This window comes from Microcebus murinus, chromosome 11 (genome assembly GCF_040939455.1).
Source record: "Microcebus murinus isolate Inina chromosome 11, M.murinus_Inina_mat1.0, whole genome shotgun sequence".
Classification (NCBI taxonomy): Eukaryota; Metazoa; Chordata; class Mammalia; order Primates; family Cheirogaleidae; genus Microcebus; species Microcebus murinus.
In genome coordinates this window covers 746,935-769,976 of record NC_134114.1, presented here as the reverse complement: position 1 = coordinate 769,976, position 23,042 = coordinate 746,935, and the positions used below count along the sequence as shown (strand labels likewise).

The following is a 23,042-nucleotide window of genomic DNA, read 5'->3' as shown; positions in this document are numbered from 1 at the left end:
TTGCTGCCGCCAGCGGCACTCGGCTCAAAATGAACCTCTTTGAATTATTTTACAGCGTGGATTTTCTCCCGTCAACACCCAGATGTTAACATTTCACCCCACTTGGGAGTCCCGGAGTTCTCGGGTCGGGATGTTGCTGGGGCTCCCGCACAAGCCGGGAGGGCGGCGCGGACGGTGACGTCAAACGCCGCGCCGCACACTGGACGTGCGCGTGCGCGTGCGCAGCCCGATCGCCGCTTCCCAGAGTGCCGCGCGGCTCGTCCACTTCCGGCGGGCGGCGGGGCCCGGAAGCGGCGTTCGGGCCGGCGAATCCCGAAGCGCCAGGTCGGGTGGCGGCCGGAGCATGCGGGGCGGCCGGGGGCCCGCGGCGCGTAGCGCGTTCGTTCCCCGGCGGCGGTGGCGGCGGCGCACGGCGGCTCTCCCGTGATCGACGGCGGCCGGAGCTGCCGGCTGGGCGCGGCGCGGACCGGGCCGGCGGCGCCATGTGGAGCGGCCGCAGCTCCTTCACCAGCCTGGTGGTGGGCGTGTTCGTGGTGTACGTGGTGCACACCTGCTGGGTCATGTACGGCATCGTCTACACCCGTCCGTGCGCCGGCGACGCCAACTGCATCCAGCCGTACCTGGCGCGAAGGCCCAAGCTGCAGGTGAGCGCCGGGCTGTCCTGGCGGCCGGCTGGAGGCGCAGCGGCCAGGCCCTGGTCACCCCGCGTGGGAGGCGCCCCGGTCGGTCTAGCCGCTGCCCTGTCGGTCCCCTGCCGACTTCACGCTTTGGCAGCTCTTGCTTTGCAGAGCAGACTCCGCATAGCAGACTCTGCCGTCCTGCCCAGGCCCGAGCTGCGTGGAACTGGGGTGGAACCTGTCCCCGTCCCGCTACCGGCTTTCCGGTGTGCCTGTTCCTGGGGGGTGTGCTCTGCCCGGAGCCTTGCCCAGCTAACTTTCTTGACGCCCCTTTCCAGCTGAGTGTGTACACCACCACGCGGTCCAACCTTGGTGCTGAGAACAACATCGACCTAGTCCTGAATGTGGAAGACTTCGACGTGGAGTCCAAATTTGAAAGGTATGGGTGTAGGACAAAGGTGCCAGCAACAGGATAAATGTTATTAATGTTTGGATTGCTTATGGTTTAGTGTTAAGTTTACCTTGGAGAAACAGCCTTACTAATGTCTTCAAAGCGGTGGGAGGTTTTAACTGGAGATCTGTACTTGGCATGTAAGCATTCAGACTTGACAGTAGATGATGCAGGTGTGATTTCGAAGGTAGCACACACTAATGTCTATGGCAGTGGGATGCACAGCTGCAGCCTGGGGGACGGTTCCAGTGGAAGCAGGTGTCACATTCAGATGCTGTGGTAGAGAACTGAGCTCTTACACAGTTGTGGGCAACTTGTCTTTTTCTGGTAGAAGTAGTTTATGTAAATTACTTGTAAAGGAAAAGGGATGGGGTGGAGGAAACAATTTTGCAGAAATTCATTAGTGACATGTGATGTTAGAATAAATCAGACAATGTGCAGATATGTAGGGTAACTTTTTAAAATTGCATCTAACATATGGCTCTAATTTCTTAAACTCAGGTATAATTTTAAACATTTGCTTCTTGCGATTCTACCTTTTTCCTCTTCATGCCTGGGGAGTGTCAGATGAGAGTGATGAAACTGTGAGACCTTGTACTGGAATAAATGCCTCCTTGTCAGGAAACCCCAGTGGGACAGCTGGAGGCAATGCACTGGGGAGGGGAAGCCGGCCGTTGGGTGCCAGGTTCTGCCTGGCCACCCCAGCCCTGAGACCTTGTGAAATGGAGGCAGGAAGTGCTGGCTCTTTCAGCTTTCACTTACAGCAGCCACATTTTTAAAAAATGCTCAGGACATGTCTGTGTTGGGTTACATTTCACAGGTGTGAATACCCCTGTGCCAGTCAGTGAGGACAGATAGACTGGAGGAGGAGAGGAGTGAGTGCCCTTGGCTCAGCCCCCTGGTAGCTGCCTTGGCAGCTCAGTGTTCATCTCACCAGCAGTGCCCTCAGGAAGGTGGGCAAAGCCTCACACCGCTGCTGAGCGAAGCCATCAGACGTTGTGGTACCTGAGCCACACTCTTTATATTGGGTGCTGGGGTGTCCATATTCCTTTGTGTCCCACTGTGGCGGGAATTACTTAGAACTTCAGCCATGAGATTGTAAAGAGGAAGGATGAATCCTAAGCAGGGAGGTGTGTGTCTAGTGCAGCATGGAGGTGAGCCGTGCAGTGCGAGTGAGCAGCCGGGCACCTGGGCTGAGGCCTGGAGGTATGCCAGCTGGTGGCACCTCTACCTGGTGTGCCTCTAGGATATTGGCACAGTCGGGGCCAGCCAGAGGCCTGAGAGTTGGTCTTTTGTGGCTAATGGTCTGCCATCTTTCTTTAAAACTATAACCCCAAAAAACTACCACATTAAATTTCTGATCGTTTCCAATAGTGTCAAAGAAGCACATGTAGCATATGTGGCTAAACTTAGTTTGTGAGACTTGGGTCTGAACATTCCCTCTGTGACTTTGATGTTGTGTCGTTTAGTGTGCTGTGGAAATCAGCCAGTGTCCCGGCCAGGCCCGGGTGCCGGTTTCCACCTGGCCACCTTAGGTCCGTGACCTCGGGTGAGTTATGACCTCTCTGAGCCTCACGAGCTGGAGGCAGGAAGCACTGGCTCCTCTTTCAGTTACAACTTAGGACACATCTGCCTTTGGGCTATTATTAGTAAAGTCATAGGCAGGTGAGTTTCATTTTTAGTACTTCTGAACTAAAATTAGTTGACTTGAAACAGCATCATTTATGAAGCTGTTTGAGTGGTTTCCGTGTGTATAGACATGGAATATGATACGTGTGTGGATGGGATGATAATTTGTTCTGTTTTAGGACAGTCAATGTTTCTGTACCAAAGAAAACAAGGAACAATGGCACGTTGTACGCCTACATCTTCCTCCACCACGCCGGGATCCTGCCATGGCACGACGGGAAACAGGTGCACCTCGTCAGTCCTCTGACCACCTACATGGTCCCCAAGCCAGAAGAAGTCAACCTGCTCACAGGGGAGCCTGCCGTGCAGGTAAGGGTCTTCCCTGTTGCTGTCTGCAGGAGCCCGTGCTCCCACTTAGAGTTGGTGTGTGTTTTTCCACACAGGCAGCCGAGGTTGAGGCTGTAGTGACTTTGTTGGAAAGCGAAGCCATGTGGATGTCACTGGCATGCATTTCTACCTTTCAGCTGAATAATTTCCTAAAGGTTTGCAGATCAATTTTAAATCAAATTGGGGACAATTTAAGTGATGACCAGTATTCTTTGTCTAGGTTCCCTCTCAGGCCTTGGGCCTTCTCAGTCCCTGGGGAGCACCTGTCCCCTCCCACTGGGTCCTGCAGAGCTCACGACACCCTTCTCACCTGGAGCCGTCACTTAGAGTGGGGCTCAGACGATATCATGTGTAGGACTGGCCTATCCTTAGATGTTTATTCTCAGAATCCAAAAGTATCGAAAAAGTATGTGTACAAGTTACATTTTATACTTCTGTAGAGAGCTGCATGCAAAGAAAAACTGAAACTCACATAATTGATCATTAATGCGGCCATGGGTAAGACAAGGAAGTTCCAACATATGTGTTGACTAGAAGTTGAGATAATTTACAAAGGAAGAAAGATGTCAGCTTTTCAGGAATTGGCCTTGAATTTTTTCCAAACACCTTGGGGTTGAGGGCAGGTTTTGAAAATCCTGCCCGCGCCAGCTCTGGCCTGTCCCAGGGCTGCGCTGGCCCTCATAGCCATGCTGAGGAGACAGTGAGGGATAGACGTGCAGCATTGGAGCCTTGTCTGGAATGTAGCAAGTGTGAATGAATGTGAGCTGCTGCTCTATTTGGAGAACCATCTTCGATGTAAATTATTACAGCTAACTAAATATCATAGTGTGTCTTCAGGAAATGATACTGTTTCATAGAATTTATCAGGTCTGGAAAAAGGATTCCCTGTCAGAGTTTCTTTTCTGAATTTAATTTTATTGGGGATCGACGCCTAACCCTCCACACCACTCCTCCCAGACAACCTCACACGTTTGGTTTACACGCCATCTCCTATTTAGTCTCCGCAGCACCGAGGGCTGAGTTACCTCCAGACTCACCGTCCGCTGCCAAGATCATGGGGCTTTTGCTCTGTCCAGGGTCCCAGAGGTGGGCCTGCTTAGCTTGGCACCCTAAAAAAGGGATTGGTGCACTCACGACCACATGTTGCAGGATGGCTCCCCCGGCTTCTGGGGAGAGAAGGAAAGAGGGCATGCGGTGAGGGTCTGGGGGAGCCAGTAGCTGTAGGTTCCCCCTCCCCAGTGGGCTCCTTCCCACATTGCGGCCGCCTGGGTGGCCGGTCTGTGCATGGTGACGCTGCTGACCGCCCTGCTGCCCAGGCCCCCCCGACAGAACCTTCCTCCCTGGCACCACCTCTGTCTTCCTCTGCTTCAGCAGCAGATCGAGGCAGAGAAGAAGCCGTCGAGCGCCCTGGACGAGCCGGTTTCTCACTGGAGACCGAGGCTCACGCTGAACGTGATGGTGGACAACTTCGTCTTCGACGGGTCCTCCCTGCCGGCCGACGTGCACCGGTACATGAAGATGTGAGTGCCGCCCTGGGCTGACGGAGTGGGTGGCGCGGTGGCAGGAGTGGGAGCCACCGGCCCAGGCGAGCCAGCACCCACCGGTGCTGTACCTGGCGCCTGGCCCCAGCATCCCCCCCGGCTCTCACAGGTCACACCGACCCAAGTTCCCAGCAAGGATCGGAGGGAAATGAATGAGATTCGAACGGATCCCTCTTGCCCTATGCTCCTGGGAGGGCTTCTGCTGGGGGAAAGAGGGAGGCGCCGTGCACCTCTTCACCTCATTTGTTTATCTTAACATGTGTACATTTACTTAAAATTTGCCTTCAGATTTTTACTTTAGTATCAGTTGCTGTCATTAGTTAAACATAGCTATTGAGATTAATTTGTTTGGTCAGCTCAGTTACCACTGTCTGTGCCCTTTGGGGAGCCCCAGGGAAGCCCTGTTCATGCACCGCCCCGCAACCTCTGGAAACGGCCACGCTCAGAATCGCCTTTCTCCACATCAGTAATGCCTGGGGTATTGTCACGGGGTTTTTATGTTCTTTTTAAAATTTTTCATCTTATTTTTAAATATGTGATACATGTGACTAAACGTAAAAGGTACAAAAACGGTCACCCAGTGAAAAGCTGCGCTACCCTTCTCCAGCCGTGCCACACCAGGTGCGGGTGGCAGGTGGTCGTTCCTGGTCTACCTCCGTGTTATGGGACCCCCGAGTCCATGCACAGAGGCCCCAGGCTCCATCATCCCCCCACCTCCTAGTGGCCACAGGGGCCTGTCCTGCCTGTGGCTACAGCTGTGCAAGGGAGGGTGGCAGCTCACGCAGGTGTATATTGCTGGATGCTTCTCTTTGGGAGGCTGTATCCTGGGCCTACTGTCACCAAGAAGCCACTGAAGATGGTGCTGAGTGGGCTTTCTCGGGGGAGACTCGGCTTCTGGATATGTTCAGGTTACCCGCAGGTGAAAGGCGTCCTGCTGACCATAGGGAACTGTGCTTGCCCGCAGGGTCCAGCTGGGGAAGACTGTGCACTACCTGCCCATCCTGTTCATCGACCAGCTGAGCAACCGGGTAAAGGACCTGATGGTGAGCAAGCCCCCTGCCTGCCGAGGCCCAGGCACCCGCCCATGGCCGGTCGGTGGCTGTCCCCTCTGCCCTGGCCGGCCTTCAGCGTTGCTGGGGCGGCTCGACGCAGAGCTGTAGCTGTGGTGGGAAGTGCTGCCTCCGACGTGCGAGTCCTTGACGGGGTCGTGGACCTGGTCATGCTCTGGGTTTGCTGCTGGCCAGTGAGGGGTCTTCCCGACACTCTCCCTCCTGAGTCCCCTAGTGAAAGGCTCTCAGAAGATAACCTGGGCAGTGCAGGTGCCCAAGTGCCGTGTGAGACAGCCTCTGCGTGCGTGTTCTGACGTGATGCCTGGGTCAGCTCGGAAAGCATCTTGGGAAACAGCTCCCGCAGGACTGGGCCTGCGCAGGACGCCTGAGGGGTGTGTCCCAGGCCCTGCCTCGGACTCCTGGGCCTGCCCTGACAGGCTGAGAGGCCTGTGGGAAGTGGCCGCCCTGCGGACTATAGTGGCCTCGTGGCTTCAGGCAGTGACGGTGCCCATTTCTTCACGGGTTGCTTTGAGAGTAGCTGGAGTGTGGCCGACCTTTGGCTGATAGTGAGGGCAATAAAAGTGGTTAATCTTTGATGTTAGTATGCACCAGGCACTGTGCCAAGCACATTGTGACCACTTCAGCAGTTGTATGAGGAGCAGTGGTGCTGTCTCCTCATACGACAGGTGAGGTTGTTGCACAGGTGAGGTTGTTTGGGGTTAGGAGGTGACCTCCTGGGCTAGGGTCACATAGAAGCAAAGAGCTGAGTTCTAACCTCTTGCTGTCCGTTGGGAGCCGTCTCTGGAAGCCAGGCCACGAGTTCTTTCTCTTACAGCTTTTGGTGACTGAAGCAGATGCAGTCCCCATTTCATAGGTGAAAAAACCGAGCCTCAGGGAGAGTGGGAGCTTGCCAGGGTGAGCGGCTGCTCAGCAGCGCCTGGCACCCGGCTGCTCAGATGCCTGCCCAGACTCTACCAGCTCCTGCTGACTGGTGTGGAGGAACCACAGCCCTGGTGCCGCTGTGGTCCCCGACACGGGGTCCTCTGCTCTGTGGAGCTCCGCCTGCCCCCGCACGACCTGTCAGCTGGGCCGGGGCCATCAGTGGCTGGTGAGCAGGTCTGGCTCTGCTCAGCCTCCCCGCGCGGTCTCCCTGCAGCATGGCTCCCTTCTCTGTTTTCTGGAGTGTGCCTGGTGCTGTCTGCAAACCTCAGGTCATTCCAGTTTCCGCTGAAAGGCACACCATGGTGCTTTGTGATGCACAGCGCCCACCCCGGTCACCCGGTGTCAGGCCTCCTGTTGCTGGCTCCTGGCAGGCACTTGGGAAACACCGGGTCGTGAGAGGATGGATGCGGTCGATGTCCTGGGTGTGCGTCTGCAGATCTGTCAGGCTGGAGGCTGCAGAGCAGCGTCTGCAGAGCGCCTGCGTTTTCCTAAGGAGCGCCTGGTCTTAACCCTCGCTGTGTGGTTTGGGGAGAGCCCCATTGACAGTTGCAGGAACGAGTGTTCAGTGGCCAGCTTTTCCCCAGCCACGTTCTTATGTGGCACTGTTGCTTTGTCTCATTTGTAGCCAATTTTCAGGGGATGCCGTCTTTAGAGAACAGCAGGAAGCGGGGCACGGCCTGCTGGGTGCCGCCAGCAGCTTGCCGCCCCCTGCACTGAGGCCATGTGCTGCATCTGGCACCCAACGTGGGCTATGGTGCCCGGGATGCTCAGGCCTGGCATCTGGTCAACCCTGGCGTGATTCCGGCAGCCAACTCCAGCGGGGCTGAGGGTATGCGTCAGGGCAGGCAGGTCGGACAGTGCAGCTTCGCTGGAGGGTCCAGCACTTGGAATGTGGCACTTGTGCATGTTGGACCCGTGGGGGCGGTCACTGCCCGTGTGCTGTCGGGTGTGGGCTCGCCTTGGTGAACCCTGTTCCGCGCCCTCTCCCCCTGCTACCCTGGGACCTGGCCCGTGCACGGCCAGACCAAGCGTTTGCTCCTCAAGCACCCCCCCCCCCCCAGTTCTGTGCGTCCTCAGGAGCTGGGCCCAGGGCTGCCTCTTCCCGAAGCTCTCCAGTGTCCCCACATCCCCCCTCTGCCCCCTGCTCCGTCCTTCAGGCTCCGAGGGCACCTCGCCCGTGTGGCTGTGCGTGTCCTCCGCCTGGCCTCTGGTTCCCGGGACAGGTGCTGCGACTGTGCAGGCCATGCTCTGCTCCCGCCCTCCCTCAGTGAGGTGCCTGTGGGTTATGTGACTTGGGGAGTCGAGGGGCGCACATGGACGGTGGGGTGCTGCTGGTGCCCCTGACCTCAGGGGGATGCTGTTGGAAGGGATATGGGGTTCGGGTGGGTAGAGAGAGGAACCCAGGACTCCCCCCAGGACTCAGTGTGATGGGAGAGGGGCAGTGCAGTCACCAGCTGGCCTGGCCGTGGGGGCCCAGGCGTGGGGTTCCTGCTGGACCAGCCTCGGTGACCTGAGCAGTAGGAAGAGGCACAGTGTCCCGCGCTGTGCGAGGACGCTGGGGAGACTGGACCTGCTCAGTGAGGCTGGCAGCTACAACCCCATCTGCGTTGGTGGCGTGTTCTCACATGTGGTGGTGTGTTCTCACGTGTGGCTCTCCTCACGCAGGTCATAAACCGCTCCACCACTGAGCTGCCGCTCACCGTGTCCTACGACAAGGTCTCGCTGGGGCGGCTGCGCTTCTGGATCCACATGCAGGACGCCGTGTACTCGCTGCAGCAGTTCGGTGCGTGCGGCTTCCGGGCTCACCGGCGTTTGATCTCCAGTTATCTGTGTGGAAACGACCTGCTTGATTACGTGGAAATTTGGGTTATTAAGAATGTAATGTTTGAAATGCCACCGTTTCGGTCACGTGAACCTTTGCTGCTACCGAGGTTTGCGTTCTCTGCATCGGGAGCCATCTGACGTTGGGCGGTTGGAGTCGCCCTTCACGTTGCATCTCTTCCTCTGCAGGGTTTTCAGAGAAGGACGCCGATGAAGTCAAAGGCATTTTCGTGGACACCAACTTGTACTTCTTGGCCTTAACCTTCTTTGTCGCTGCCTTCCATGTGAGTTGTCCACTGTGCCCTGGTCGGGGCACGAGAGGCGCAGGCAGCGGGGAGGCTCCCTGGCGCCGGGCACCACTGGGTCACTGGGCTTGGGGTTCACGTGGGCTGCCCCCGCGGCCCTGCGCCTTCCCGCCACCCAGTAGCACTCCATGGGCACAGCAGCCCCAGCCCTTTCTCCTGGCTCACGGGGCCACAGCACCTGTGACTTTGGCCTTTGCTGGCTTTGGGGCAGTTTGGGAAAGATCCAAAATGCTTTGAGTGGTGTCCCCATCAGTGAGAATAATGAATGCATTTACTAAATTGTTTCATCGTATGAATTCTACATGACTTCAAGATTTGAAAGATCAGGCCTGTGTATATCCCGTGGTCCCCTTATCCTCTGGGGACACCTTCTAAGAGCCCTAGTGCGTGCCTGAAACCTGGGTAGTACCAAACCCTATGTACACTGTGTGTTCTCTACATGTGTGCACCAGGATAAAGCCTGACATATAAACTAGGCACAATAAGAGATTAAGAATGATACTAGCAAGAGAACAATTGTAGCAATATGACAGTTACATGATTGTGGTCTCACTCTGAAAATATCTTACTGTACTGTGCTGTGGGTGACTGAAGCCATAGACAACAGAACTGCAGGTGAGGGCTGCTGTGCCCTCACTTCATACCTGTGCAGGTGAGGGCTGCTGTACCCTCACTTCCATACATGTACAGGTGGGGGCTGCCGTGCCCTCACTTCCATACGTGTGCAGGTGGGGGCTGCTGTACCCTCACTTCCATACATGTACAGGTGGGGGCTGCCGTGCCCTCACTTCATACCTGTGCAGGTGAGGGCTGCCGTGCCCTCACTTCATACCTGTGCAGGTGAGGGCTGCTGTACCCTCACTTCCATACATGTACAGGTGGGGGCTGCCGTGCCCTCACTTCCATACGTGTGCAGGTGGGGGCTGCCGTGCCCTCACTTCCATACATGTGCAGGTGGGGGCTGCCGTGCCCTCACTTCCATACATGTGCAGGTGGGGGCTGCCATGCTCTCACTTCATACCTGTGCAGGTAAGAGCTGCCGTGCCCTCACTTCATATATGTGCTGGTAGGGCCTACCGTGCCCTCAGCTCCATACGTGTACAAGTGGGGGCTGCTGTACCCTCACTTCTGTACACGGAGTCTGGAGCTGCTAGGAGGAAGCCGTCATGGCTATCAGGTTGGGTTCCTGACTAGGGTGGGAAGGTGAGGAGGCTCCAGGCCATGCCATCAGCGCTGGTTTTGAGTGCCTGGGAGTCTGGCTGCCTGCCAGTCAAGCTAAAACTTGCCAAAACCATATTGAGAAATCAAGTTATGATTTTTATTAAAAGGGCAACGTCTCAGCCAGGCATGGTGGTGTGCTCCTGTAGTCCCAGCTACTCGGGAGGCTGAGGCAGGAGGATCGCTGGAGCCCAGGAGTTGGAGGCTGCAATGAGCTATGATGACACCACTACACTCGAGCCTGGGCCACAGAAGCGAGACCTTGTCTCTTAAAAAGGGGGAAAAAAGTGTCTCTAAGGATGAGCTTGTGCATTAGAGCAGGAGGCTGCCCTCCTAAATAGCCATGGCTTGGGGGCAGGGCGGGGCAGGTCAGGGCAGGGTGTGCCTGGCCAGCACGTACTCTGAGGAATCAGAGCAGAAAGTGGACATCCCAACGTCTCTGTGGGCGTCCTCCCCATGATCCCAGTCAAAGCATTTTAGAAGGGCCCCAGAGAAAGGCCACCTTGGAATTCCACGGTTCTGACGTGGCAGGCAGGGCACGTGGAGGTGTGGCTTCAGGGTGTGGGCATCTGCCTGGGTGTGCCTCTGGGGTTGGGATGCGGTGCTAGGAGCACGTTGAGACTCGAGCTGCTTTCCCGTCTGTTCTTTCCAGCTGCTTTTCGATTTCCTGGCCTTTAAAAATGACATCAGTTTCTGGAAGAAGAAGAAGAGCATGATCGGCATGTCCACCAAGGCAGGTAGGGGTCAGACCTCGCTCTGCTGTTGATGGCCCGGTGTCAGGAGTGAGTCTGTGAGAAGCGCTGCACACGCCACCCTGGGTCGGCCTGGGGACGCCTCGTATGTCAGGCATCCTGAGCCCTCACAGTGACCCTGGTGTGGCTGCCGGTGGCCACACAGCCCATGGCGTGGTTGGGACCTTCGGTGAGCGTGGGATGTGGGCCTGCGCAGTGGGAAGCAGGGGCCTGCGCCTCTGCGACCTCCCCAGGCGCCCGTGGGCCTGCGGTCGGGCTGGGCCCGTGGGCCTGCGGTCGGGCTGGGCCCGTGGGCCTGCGGTCGGGCTGGGCCCGTGGGCCTGCCTGCTTCCCTGGCCGCCTCCAGCCTGGCTGTCCTCCCGCTCACTCAGGCCCCGTGTGTGCCCCTTGGGGTGGTGGCAGGTGCTGAGCACACGGATGCTGTGCTGGGCAGGGCGGGCAGCACGTGGGAGGGAAGGTACAGCCACGCAGTTGTCGGCCAGCCCCGAACACGTGTCTCCAACAGAAAAAGTCTTTTCTGTCATGTGGAAAAGACATGCCCAAGTGGGTGGTCCCAAGTGGTCCTGGCTACTCAGGTGACCCTGCGGTGTCACCAGGGGCTGAGGGCCCCTGTCCTGGGAGGGAAAGGGCCTCCCTCCCAGATCCCCACCCTGGCCTTTCGGGCGTCCAGGTGGGGTGGGCAGCAGACAGTGGTGTGGCTGTGACCAGCTTGTCCCGTGGCTCTGGGCTCTGCTACCCCTGCCTGCACGTGGCCCTGGAGGAGGGAGGAAGACCTTAGAAAGCTGGCGTGGCCTTTGAAGCGCAACGTTACACAAGGCTCTGTTTACCCCAGAGCCCTGTGCAGGCAGGAAGGGGTGCTGTGAGGACGGGGAAAGCCTCCCAGTCCCCGCCAGCCGGTCCCCTCGGTGTCCTCTGCCTGCCGTGCACTTGTAGGCGTGGTCAGACGCATGCTCACAGGGCTGGCCTGCGACTGTTCGGTTTTGTGGCCTTTTATGATCTTGTGAGAACGTTTTCTGTACCTGCGTAGTAGTCCACACTATTGTTTCTTAAACGGGGTGATGAGGACTAAGGGGGGACACTCGAGGTTTCCCGGGCAGCGGGGGTTGGGCCGAGGGCACGGGGGCAGGACTGCCCGCACCTCCCTCCATGCCTGGCCTCCCGTCGCAGTTCTCTGGCGCTGCTTCAGCACGGTGGTCATCTTCCTGTTCCTGCTGGACGAGCAGACGAGCCTGCTGGTGCTGGTCCCGGCCGGCATCGGGGCCGCTATCGAGGTGAGTCCTGGGCTCTGCCCCGGCGCTGGGCAGGTGGTCTGGGACCTGGGCGCTTAGGGAGTGGCGATGCACTCCCAGTGGTCTCCGCGTTCTGGAAGCACCAGGGGACAGGAGGTGGCCTTTCTGATGGTGTCTGTGGACAAGGTCGCCATCAAGCCAGGTGTTCTAGCGTACTTGGTAAACTGCCGCAGCACGGCAGAGCCGTGCCGCACCCGGCGTGGTCTTCGAGAAGCTGGTGCTTTGCTGGAGACTGAGGCACAGCAGCTAAGGTCGCTTAATGCCCTGGGTCTGGCCCTGGTGGTTTGGGGACTTACAAAGGGAGCCACGCTGTGAGGGGCCTGCTGGGGTTGGGTGCGGGAGGGTGGGACCCTAGCCTGTCTTGGGGGCCTCTGTGCACTCACCGCCCGTGAAGGAACCTGAGCCAGAACCCGAGGCTCCACGTGTTGCGCCTGTGGGTGTGGCCCTGTGGCTGCCACCTGTCTAGGGGCAGCTCAGTGGGTGGTGACAGGGCAGAAGGCAGGGGCGGCCAGGTGGGGGCGCACGAGGTGGCCCAAGTGACCCAGGCTCGAGACCTGCCCTTGCTGTGCAAGCAGCTCTCCCCGGCTCCCCTGAGCCTTGGGATCTGAAATGCACGGCCTGTTTCTCCCCAGCTGTGGAAGGTGAAGAAGGCCTTGAAGATGACAGTGGTCTGGAGGGGCCTGAGACCGGAGCTGCAGGTAGGTTCCTGCCCAAGCCACCTCTCTGGGGCGCTGTCATCCTCCCACCCCTGCCCTGGTCCGGGTTCTATTTCCCACCAGCCTATGCACGCCCACCAGGTGTTGCACCTGGTTAGGCGCTGACCTCCCAGGGCAGGTGGTCCTTTAATCCTGCTGTGTACCCCGGAGATGGTACACTGTGGGTGCCACAGGTCCTCGTGGACCTCCTTGGTGGTGTGATTCCTCATCTTCCCGAGATGGGGCCTGGCTCTAAGGCCGTTCAGAGCAGACCCCCAGCCCCGTCCTACCACAGCCCAATGAGGGGAGCTGGGCTGCCCGGCCCCACCAGGCCCCAGGGTGGCGGGGACTGCTGGGGAAGCCGTCCAGCCGGTTTCAAGTGCGGTGGCTGCTGCTGCTGAGGGACAGTTGTCCCCAGTTCCCACGTATGGATAAGTCTCCCGGCACATCGGGGCTGGAGTTAGATGCCCGAGCTGGCAGTTTACACTCTCGGGGCTGCTGTCTCGTGGGAGGACCGGGCTGAGGTGGGACCCTCGGAAGTTGCTGGCTGAGGTGGGACCCTCGGAAGTTGCTGTGCCCACTTTTCGAGGCTGTGAGGTTTGGGACAGAAAGCTTGGTGGGTGCAACCTGGCATCTTGTAGTTTAGCACCAGCCCAGCGACTGCTCCACCCTTGCTGGCGTTGGAGCAGCGTCAGAAACGTTTCCCTGCAAGGAGGCTTTCTCGCTGCGTAGACCCGACAAGTAGAGCAGCTGCTATGGGACGCTCCCGCCTGCAGGCAGCCCTGCTGTGGTGTGGGCCTGGGGCTGGGGAGGCAGGAGGGAGTCTGTAAGACCCGCCCAGCCCCGGAAGGGGCCTGCCTTGGGTTGGCTTCAAGCTCCTGCCTGAGTCTCGTTCCATCACGGGGAGCCAGGCCAGTGCAGCTGGGCGAGGCACTGTCAGCGTCACAGCCGTGGGTGACACTCCCCAGTCAGCTGGGCTGTGCTCGGATCCCTTCTGAGTTGATTAACTTTGCTGTGTTGAATTTCACAACAGTTTGGCACTTACAGTGAATCCGAGAGGAAAACCGAGGAGTACGACACTCAGGTGAGTGACGGCTGGTTCTAGGTGTGTACACACTGCACACAGGGCGAGTAAGACCCCAGGGAGCAGGGTCTGCAGGGCTGTGCTCAGCACAGACGCTGATAGGACACCTGGCAGGTGCTGTTTTCACTGTGATGCTCGGGGAAGCTGTTTGAGGGGACACCTGGCAGGTGCTGTTCTCACTGTGACACTCAGGGGAAGCTGTTTGAGGGGACACCTAGCAGGTGCTGTTCTCACTGTGACACTCAGGGGGAAGCTGTTTGAGGGGACACCTGGCAGGTGCTGTTCTCACTGTGACACTCAGGGGGGAAGCTGTTTGAGGGGATACCTGGCAGGTGCTGTTCTCACTGTGACACTCAGGGGGGAAGCTGTTTGAGGGGATACCTGGCAGGTGCTGTTCTCACTGTGACACTCAGAGGGGAAGCTGTTTGAGGGGACAGCTAGCAGGTGCAGTTCTCACTGTGACATTCAGGGGGAAGCTGTTTGAAGGGACACCTGGCAGGTGCTGTTCTCACTGTGACACTCAGGGGGGAAGCTGTTTGAGGGGACACCTAGCAGGTGCTGTTCTCACTGTGATGATCAAGGGGGAAGCTGTTTGAGGGGACACCTAGCAGGTGCTGTTCTCACTGTGATGCTCAGGGGGAAGCTGTTTGAGGGGACACCTGGCAGGTGCTGTTCTCACTGTGACACTCAGAGGGAAGCTGTTTGAGGGGACACCTGGCAGGTGCTGTTCTCACTGTGACACTCAGAGGGAAGCTGTTTGAGGGGATACCTGGCAGGTGCTGTTCTCACTGTGACACTCAGAGGGGAAGCTGTTTGAGGGGACACCTGGCAGGTGCTGTTCTCACTATGACACTCATGGGGGAAGCTGCTTGAGGGGACACCTGGCAGGTGCTGTTCTCACTGTGACACTCAGGGGGAAGCTGTTTGAGGGGACACCTGGCAGGTGCTGTTCTCACTATGACACTCATGGGGGAAGCTGCTTGAGGGGACACCTGGCAGGTGCTGTTCTCACTGTGACACTCATGGGGGAAGCTGCTTGAGGGGACACCTGGCAGGTGCTGTTCTCACTGTGACACTCAGAGGGAAGCTGTTTGAGGGGATACCTGGCAGGTGCTGTTCTCACTGTGACACTCAGAGGGGAAGCTGTTTGAGGGGACACCTGGCAGGTGCTGTTCTCACTATGACACTCATGGGGGAAGCTGCTTGAGGGGACACCTGGCAGGTGCTGTTCTCACTGTGACACTCAGGGGGAAGCTGTTTGAGGGGACACCTGGCAGGTGCTGTTCTCACTGTGACACTCAGGGGGGAAGCTGTTTGAGGGGATACCTGGCAGGTGCTGTTCTCACTGTGACACTCAGGGGGAAGCTGTTTGAGGGGACACCTAGCAGGTGCTGTTCTCACTGTGACGCTCAGAGGGGAAGCTGTTTGAGGGGACACCTGGCAGGTGCTGTTCTCACTGTGACACTCAGGGGGAAGCTGTTCGAGGGGACACCTGGCAGGTGCTGTTCTCACTGTGACACTCAGGGGGAAGCTGTTTGAGGGGACGCCTGGCAGGTGCTGTTCTCACTGTGACACTCGGGGGAAGCTGTTTGAGGGGACACCTAGGAGATGCTGTTCTCACTGTGACACTCAGAGGGGAAGCTGTTTGAGGGGACACCTGGCAGGTGTTGTTCTCACTGTGACACTCAGAGGGGAAGCCGTTTGAGGGGACACCTGGCAGGTGCTGTTCTCACTGTGATGCTCGGGGGAAAGCCATTTGAGGGAACACCTAGCAAAAAGGTGCTGTTCTCACTATTACACTCATGGGGGAAGCCGTTTGAGGGGACACCTAGCAGGCAGGTGCTGTTCTCACTGTGACACTCAGGAAGCTGTTCGAGGGGACACCTGGCAGGTGCTGTTCTCACTGTGACACTTGGTGGAGAAGCTGTTTCCTTGGAATTATGTTCAGCCCACCTGGAGCAGGCGTCCCAGGAGTGAATCCTCCAAACTTAAGTTTCTCTAGCACAGTCATAGCATTGTTAAAAAAAAAAAAAAAAAAAACAAACAAACTTAAGTTTCTCACTGGGAGGAAAGGGACTCACAGGGACGGGCCTGGCAGGTGAAGCTGCACCTCCGTCTCCTATACTGTTGGGAACGTTGTTATTATCTGTGAGATGCTACCCACGAGGTGCCAGGCTCGTTTGCTGTGGTTGCAGCCGGCTGACTTCCGGCTGTCACCGAGGGCTTGGTGGCCCTGGGGCCTGGAGGGTGGGCCCTACATCTGGGGCAGCGGCTTTTCCACACTGCCGTTGTGTGGCCAGAAGTTTCGGTTGGAATTAGTAAAACATTTCTGCACAGGAATGGTTTCAGCTCTTTGGGTTAATGGTGGTCAGTTTACATTCCAGTGTTTATTGAGATTATAGTGAAGCTCGAATCAAGGTAAACACACTCAGTAGTGCAGTTACGTTATTCCTAGAGGCGCTCTCAGTACGCAATTTGGAAATATCTTCAGATTTCTTCCCATTGCGTTTGTTGATCTGTTGTGGGGTGGTTGGTTTGTTGTTTGTTCATAACGAGCCAGAATCCATACGTTGTTAACCGACATCTGCAGTTCACCTTGGGGCTTGCTCTTGGCGTTGAGCGTTCTGTGGTTGGACTGATATGTAAGCACAGGGACTTGGCCCTATAGGCAAGTCTTCCTCACTCACTCCCTGGCTGTCACCACATTCAGTGAGGCACCTGCCAGGGGTCTGGGGTGGGCGTGTCTGACTGGGAATCTGTCCTCGGCAGGCCATGAAGTACCTGTCCTACCTGCTGTACCCTCTCTGTATCGGGGGTGCCGTCTACTCACTCCTCAACATCAAGTATAAAAGGTAGGGCACGGCGCAGACCTCGCTCCTTCCGACTGCTCAACTGGAAATCCATTTTGGGCCGGGCGCGGTGGCTCACACTTGTAATCCTAGCTCTCTGGGAGGCCGAGACGGGCGGATTGCTCAAGGTCAGGAGTTCGAAACCAGCCTGAGCGAGACCCCGTCTCTAAAAAAAAAAAAAAAAGAAATCCATTTTGGTAACAGCTCAGAGTAAACCGTGCTGAGCTCCGGGGGCAAGTGCTGCGTGCAGGTGGGGGTGGCGCCGCGGCTTCCCCCAGCCCCGCCCCATCCCTCCCTGTGGTGGGGCAGCAGGGACCCGGCTCTGGCCCGGGGCCATGTGTGCTCTTAGGAGTGGGGGTCAGGTGGGGGCACAGCCCTGGGCAGCAGAGGGCCGGGCCGTGGGGAGGTTCTGTGTCCCCGGCAGGGAGGTGGGCGGTGTCTTCCAGCCCGAGAAGCCCTGCGAGAGTGCACGCGTGTTTATAGAGGGTGTTTAATGAAAGTTTAGTCAGTTTAACACAGGCGTTACAAGATTTGGGAGATGGGCTTTTGTGACGCTCACAACCGCTCTCTGTTCCAGCTGGTACTCCTGGTTGATCAACAGCTTTGTCAACGGTGAGTCACGTGTCCCCGTCTTGGTGACAGTGTTTGCAGTGGAAGCTGCCTGTGTCATTCCTGCCTTGTGGCCCTGGGCGCCCGGCACCCTGAGATTCAAGGCTGATGCCCCGTGTGCTCCTGTGCAGGCACCTGCCTGGGGCCCTACGCTCACCACAGGACACCCGCCTGGGCTCCAGGTGCCAGGTCTGTCTGAGTCAGACACAGCGGCTCCCCCAGGCCTGGAGCCGAGAACACATGCAGGCAGGCGTCACTTACCGAGGCAGTCACGGTCTGAGAATGCACCATCATGCGATTTTGTTGTGGTGCGAACATCACAAAGTGAACTCACACCCAGGTGGTGCGGCCCCAACGCACCTGGGCTGTATGGGAGCTGCCATGGTGTGCGTAGCCACCATTGAGCAAGGCAGCGTCACACAGCAGTTGGCTGTAGTCTGTTTTCTTCATGAAGACAGGTGCGTGTGAGCATCAGGCAGCCCCGGCCGTGTCTGGTTCTTTAGCACAGAGCAGGTGCTCTGCCTCACACAGGTGCCCCGCAGAGACCCTGCCGAGGTTTGTGCAGCAGGTCGGGGTAGTGACCCCCGTACCAGGAGCCGGCATCCTGGGGCACGCAGGGCTGCACATGGCCACCCAGCCCCTGCCCTGCTGGACCCTGCCCTGGCCACAGCTTCAAGTTCTCCTTGGGAAGTGGCCTGCTCTTCCCCTCATTGGGAAGAGCCCTGGGGTCAGCGTCTGCCTCACGCAGCATCATGGCTCCCCGACTGCCACGCCCCTGGGTGTGCGTCCCCCGCTGGCCCCCTGCCCCCCAGGACACAGCCCCAGAAGGTTCCGATGCCCTGTGGGCAAGGGTTTCGCTGAGTCCTGAGAGTTTTACTCTCCGAGTCCTCGTTGACTCTTGGTAAGTTTACTGGCCGGAAAGCTACATCACACCAAGGCAGACTCCCCGGAGCTGTCTGGATGTGAGCTCTGCCCTAGTGCTCGGACGCAGGCCACGAGCGCGGGGCTGCCCTCCACGCGTGCCGTCTCTCTCCGCAGGGGTCTACGCCTTCGGCTTCCTCTTCATGCTGCCGCAGCTCTTCGTGAACTACAAGGTAAGCCCTCGCCGCTCTGTCAGGCATCGGCCTTGTGTTCCCCGCGGCCTGCGCCTGACCTGTGCTCTCTCTCCCGTCGCAGATGAAGTCGGTAGCGCACCTGCCCTGGAAGGCCTTCACCTACAAGGTGAGTGCCCGCCCGGTGAGGGCTCAGCTCCTCACGACCTCCCGCAGGGCCGTCACAGCCCAAGCGCTTCCGGTAGCCCATCGTGTTGGTAAATAGCTGAGAAGTCTCAAGGGATCTCCTTTAAAGTGTGAAGAGCCACAGGGTAACTTTGAAAAGCTCCAAAAGACCACAGTTCCATGACTGTGGTGGTGACAAGGTGTTTTGAGTTAAAAGCCATGTTCCTTCTTGGCAACCCTTGTAAACAAACAGGACCCCCCCTCCCCCCCGCCCTGGTAACCCGGCGTCTGGCTCGCTGACTCTGGCCCCCTAGGGGTGTAGGGAGTGCAGCCTGCAGAGCTTGGGGCGGTGCCCTGACTCGGCGCGGAGCTGCAGGTGCCTCAGCGCCGCGGCAGGGCTGAGGTCAGCTGTCACGTGGCTGCGGTTGCTGGAGTAAAGTTGTGGGCTCCAGGAGGAACGAGCGACACTCGGGTAGTTAGTTCTGCTCTGGGCTTGGGCATCGCGACACGCACTTTGGGTTCTGTGCACGGCGAGAGCCCCGGCCAGCCCCGCGGTGGGAGGCTGGGCCGTGGGCCCCGGGGGAGAGCAGCACTTCTCGCGCTTCCTGCCTCTCCCGCTGCCGCTGTGAGGAGCCGGCACAGGCACTGCGTGCCTGTCGTCGAGCGCTTTGGTCTCAGCTCACAGAGCAAGCAGGCCCAGCCCTGTGTGAGGCTCTCCTCCCTCCCCGCCCCGCAGGCGTTCAACACCTTCATCGACGACGTCTTCGCCTTCATCATCACCATGCCCACGTCGCACCGGCTGGCCTGCTTCCGGGACGACGTGGTGTTCCTGGTCTACCTTTACCAGCGCTGGTGAGTGCCGGCGTCCGCGCCTGCCGGGCTGCGTCTGCGCGGCGCTGCTGTGCAGGGCGGCGACTGCGTGGTAGAGCCTGCGCTTGTCTCTCCATCGGGGAGGGGGAGACACCTCGCAGGTGCTTTTCCTGCGTCATAGACCCTGCACTTGTCTCTCCATCGGGGAGGGGGAGACACCTCGCAGGTGCTTTTCCTGCGTCGTAGACCCTGCGCTTGTCTCTCCATCAGGGAGGGGGAGACACCTCGCAGGTGCTTTTCCTGCGTCGTAGACCCTGCGCTTGTCTCTCCATCGGGGAGGGGGAGACACCTCGCAGGTGCTTTTCCTGCGTCATAGACCCTGCGCTTGTCTCTCCATCGGGGAGGGGGAGACACCTCGCAGGTGCTTTTCCTGGGTCGTAGACCCTGCGCTTGTCTCTCCATCGGGGAGGGGGAGACACCTCGCAGGTGCTTTTCCTGGGTAGCCTGACACTCGGGTTGCAGTTGCTGGCACTGTGCCGTGGCGAGAACTCGTCCCCGCTGTCCCACGGTGGCGGCACTCTAGACGTGCTCATTTCTGTCTGCGCTCTTCTCCAGCCAGCGTGAGCGCGTTTCTGTCCCTGAAGTGTTCGCTCCTTCGCAGTCATTGCTGTGGCAGAGACAGGGAGAGCCTGAAGGGCTCAGCCTCGCCCTGCGTTTCTGGCTGGTGGACACTGGGCTACCTGGGCCCCAGGCCCCAGTAGGGCGGAGCTTTGTGAGGAGCAAGCCCACCTGAGCCCCAGCCGCTCCCATGAACCCGTCTCCAGGGCGAGACCACATCCCGCCTCCCTCCCAGCTCCGTGCTTGGATCGGAGACTGCCAGCTAAGGCAAAGCCTCAAGTTTTCTAGCTGCATCCCCTCCAGGGCTGGTGTCCGGCCTCCCCTTTGTGCTGTGTCCCCAGTGGGGACTGGGGTTCCCTGTAGCAGCCCTTCCCTCGGGAGGCGCCATGCCCCAGGCCACCAGCGGCAAAGCCCAGCAAGGACACCAGCAGCCACTCAGTCAGCCCAGTCCCGGGCCGGGTCCTGGCGTGGAGGGAGGGGCTGCCACGAGGGGTCTTTCCCCACGGCCCCTCCTGGGGCCTGCCCAGGTCCCCTGTGGGCTCCCTCGGAGCAGCTGCGCCCTCCCATGTGCAGCCTCAGCCCTGCAGCCCGTCCAGAACCCCTGACCCTGTCACGCTGGCGTCATTCTGTGCATATGTCTGACCCTTTATTCCGGGGCCTTCTGCACATCTGCACAGCGGGGCGGGAGCCGGCATGTGCCCTGGCCCACTGTCGGCTCGCCCGCCGCCCCTGCGAGTTGCAGGGCAGCGTCTGTCCCTGATGGAGGGGCTGCTCATGCAGGTGCAGGTGCAGTCACTGGGTCTTGTTCTCTGAGCGCACCGGCTTCGGAACCCGTGTCGGTCCCTGGCTTCCCTAGCGGCAGAGACTGCGCCGAGGAGAGCTGGTGCAGCTGGGCCTGGTGCAGTCATTCTGCAGGGTCCCCTCTCAGGCCGGGGCCCTTCAGGCAGCTCCTGAGTCCTCCTGCGCCCTGAAGCCCCGGAAACCCGGTTCTCTCTGGGGTTTTCACGCACCTGCGTCCCGCTCCAGCCCTGGGGACAGTGCTGGGCAGGGACCAGGCCTCAGTGGGAGATGGGTCCGTCTCTAAAGCCGAAACCTCATTTCATCGTCAGGGGCTGCGCAGAGCTACATGCTGCAGGGGCCCTGTCCATCGTGCCTCAGTTTCTAAACCTGTGACCAGGCAAGGCCCTCTGGGGCGTCTTGGGGTTGAAGGGACGGCTCCCTTCAACGGCACTTGTGATGTGCTAACGCGGCCCTGGGAAGCCCCGTAAGCGTGAGCTGTCGCCTCGCTGTTGTTCAAGCCCCTAGTCTTATGTTCCCTGAAACGAGGCCTCACTCTTTGTGGGGCCAGGCTGCTCTGCCGGGAGCCGGCACCACCCGCCTATTCCGACAAACACGGGGGCCAGGCTGCTCTGCCGGGAGCCGGCACCACCCGCCTATTCCGACAAACACGGGGGCCAGGCTGCTCTGCCCCACAGGAGGCAGCACCACCCGCCTATTCCGATAAACACGGGGGCCAGGCTGCTCTGCCGGGAGCCAGCACCACCGGCCTATTCCGACAAACACGGGGGCCAGGCTGCTCTGCCCCACAGGAGGCAGCACCACCCGCCTATTCCGACAAACACGGGGGCCAGGCTGCTCTGCCGGGAGCCGGCACCACCCGCCTATTCCGACAAACACGGGGGCCAGGCTGCTCTGCCCCACAGGAGGCAGCACCACCCGCCTATTCCGATAAACACGGGGGCCAGGCTGCTCTGCCGGGAGCCAGCACCACCGGCCTATTCCGACAAACACGGGGGCCAGGCTGCTCTGCCGGGAGCCGGCACCACCGGCCTATTCCGACAAACATGGGGGCCAGGCTGCTCTGCCGGGAGCCGGCACCACCCGCCTATTCCGACAAACACGGGGGCCAGGCTGCTCTGCCGGGAGCCGGCACCACCCGCCTATTCCGACAAACACGGGGGCCAGGCTGCTCTGCCCCACAGGAGGCAGCACCACCGGCCTATTCCGACAAACACGGGGGCCAGGCTGCTCTGCCCCACAGGAGGCAGCACCACCCGCCTATTCCGACAAACACGGGGGCCAGGCTGCTCTGCCCCACAGGAGCCGGCACCACCGGCCTATTCCGACAAACATGGGGGTCGGGCTGCTCTGCCCCACAGGAGGCAGCAGGCCCCGCCGCTTCGCCTTTTCCTGCGGCCGTGTTACCGTGCCGTTGCTGGAAAGAACCGAGACTCACGTGTTGCCCCGCAGGTGGTCACAGCTCTGGCCGGTGTGCGTGACTCGCCGTGTCTGTCCCTGCAGGCTTTATCCCGTGGATAAGAGCAGAGTGAACGAGTTCGGGGAGTCCTACGGGGAGGAGCCCGCGCAGAAGCCGCACGCAGACTGAACACCGCCTGGACGCTGGGCTGCCGGCTGCGCAGAGCTTGCATCGGCAACTGAGTATTTCTGGAAGTTTCTGGTGGAACCTCCTGGACGTTACGTCTTCTGCGTTGCCAAAATTCCTTTGAACGTTTCTCGTACGTCTCCCGAGCTCCCCTCGTGTTGGATTTGGAGGCGCCGGCAGCATCACGACGCCACGTGTGAGCATCTGTCGTGGCCGTGGAACTGGCGCTGGCGGTCGCCGGGCTGCGGCAGCTCCCAGCAGGGGTGTCGGGGGCGGGCCGTGCCATGTCCTGCTCCCAGCCTGCCGGGGCCGGGGGGGCAGGGAGGGTGTGGAATTTCCATTTCAAGTTGTTTTTTAAGTGCTCCTTATGTGAATTTCAAATGCACATGGAATTCATTCCATATGGACTCTGGGATCAAACGGCATTTTCCTTTTTGTTTAAAGTTTGATTGTTTAAAGCTTTATGTATGTTTCTATTTTAAAATAAATTTTTCTGGCTGTGACAGTTTTCTTGACCTGGTAGGATATGGAAAGTATGTCAGATATTTATTTAAGTTTGACCTTTTTCTAGGAATTAACACATAATGTAGATTTATTTATGATTAAAAAGAGAAGATGTATAGAGGCTGCCACAAGCCATGAATTACGAATGCTCTTAACACTTAGGCCTTGGTTACTTAAGCCTGAATTATTACACGGAATCGTGACTGATCAGGTCAATTATATCTCTGTGAAGAGAAAGGTCCTGGATTAAAGCAGAGAAAGAGGTACAATAG

At 58.8% G+C, this 23,042-nt stretch overlaps 1 protein-coding gene across 2 annotated transcripts; it reads left to right on the top strand.

Moving 5' to 3' along the window:
• Positions 1–265: 265 nt before the first annotated feature.
• Positions 266–22,769, top strand: CLPTM1L (CLPTM1 like). Of its 2 annotated transcripts, none has more exons than XM_012774123.3 (17): positions 266–644; positions 956–1,056; positions 2,877–3,066; positions 4,459–4,604; positions 5,590–5,668; positions 8,282–8,399; positions 8,627–8,721; positions 10,613–10,697; positions 11,880–11,983; positions 12,634–12,699; positions 13,730–13,780; positions 16,550–16,632; positions 17,207–17,241; positions 18,277–18,332; positions 18,415–18,459; positions 19,192–19,307; positions 22,185–22,769. In XM_012774123.3, exons 1-17 carry the CDS (start codon positions 483–485, stop codon positions 22,267–22,269), a joined length of 1,617 nt encoding a protein of 538 aa, XP_012629577.1. In that variant the 5' UTR covers positions 266–482; the 3' UTR covers positions 22,270–22,769. The 2 variants fall into 2 exon arrangements, with proteins under 2 accessions (XP_012629577.1, XP_012629576.1); XM_012774122.3 differs by having other exon boundaries at positions 4,456–4,604.
• Positions 22,770–23,042: the final 273 nt, after the last annotated feature.

Bases quoted from the DNA above. Each gene is read 5' to 3' on its own strand.
- CLPTM1L (XM_012774122.3), top strand. From the start codon at position 483: ATGTGGAGCGGCCGCAGCTCCTTCACCAGCCTGGTGGTGGGCGTGTTC. The intron at 645-955 runs GTGAGCGCCGGG...GCCCCTTTCCAG, and splicing joins CGCGAAGGCCCAAGCTGCAG to CTGAGTGTGTACACCACCAC. The intron at 1,057-2,876 runs GTATGGGTGTAG...GTTCTGTTTTAG, and splicing joins GTGGAGTCCAAATTTGAAAG to GACAGTCAATGTTTCTGTAC.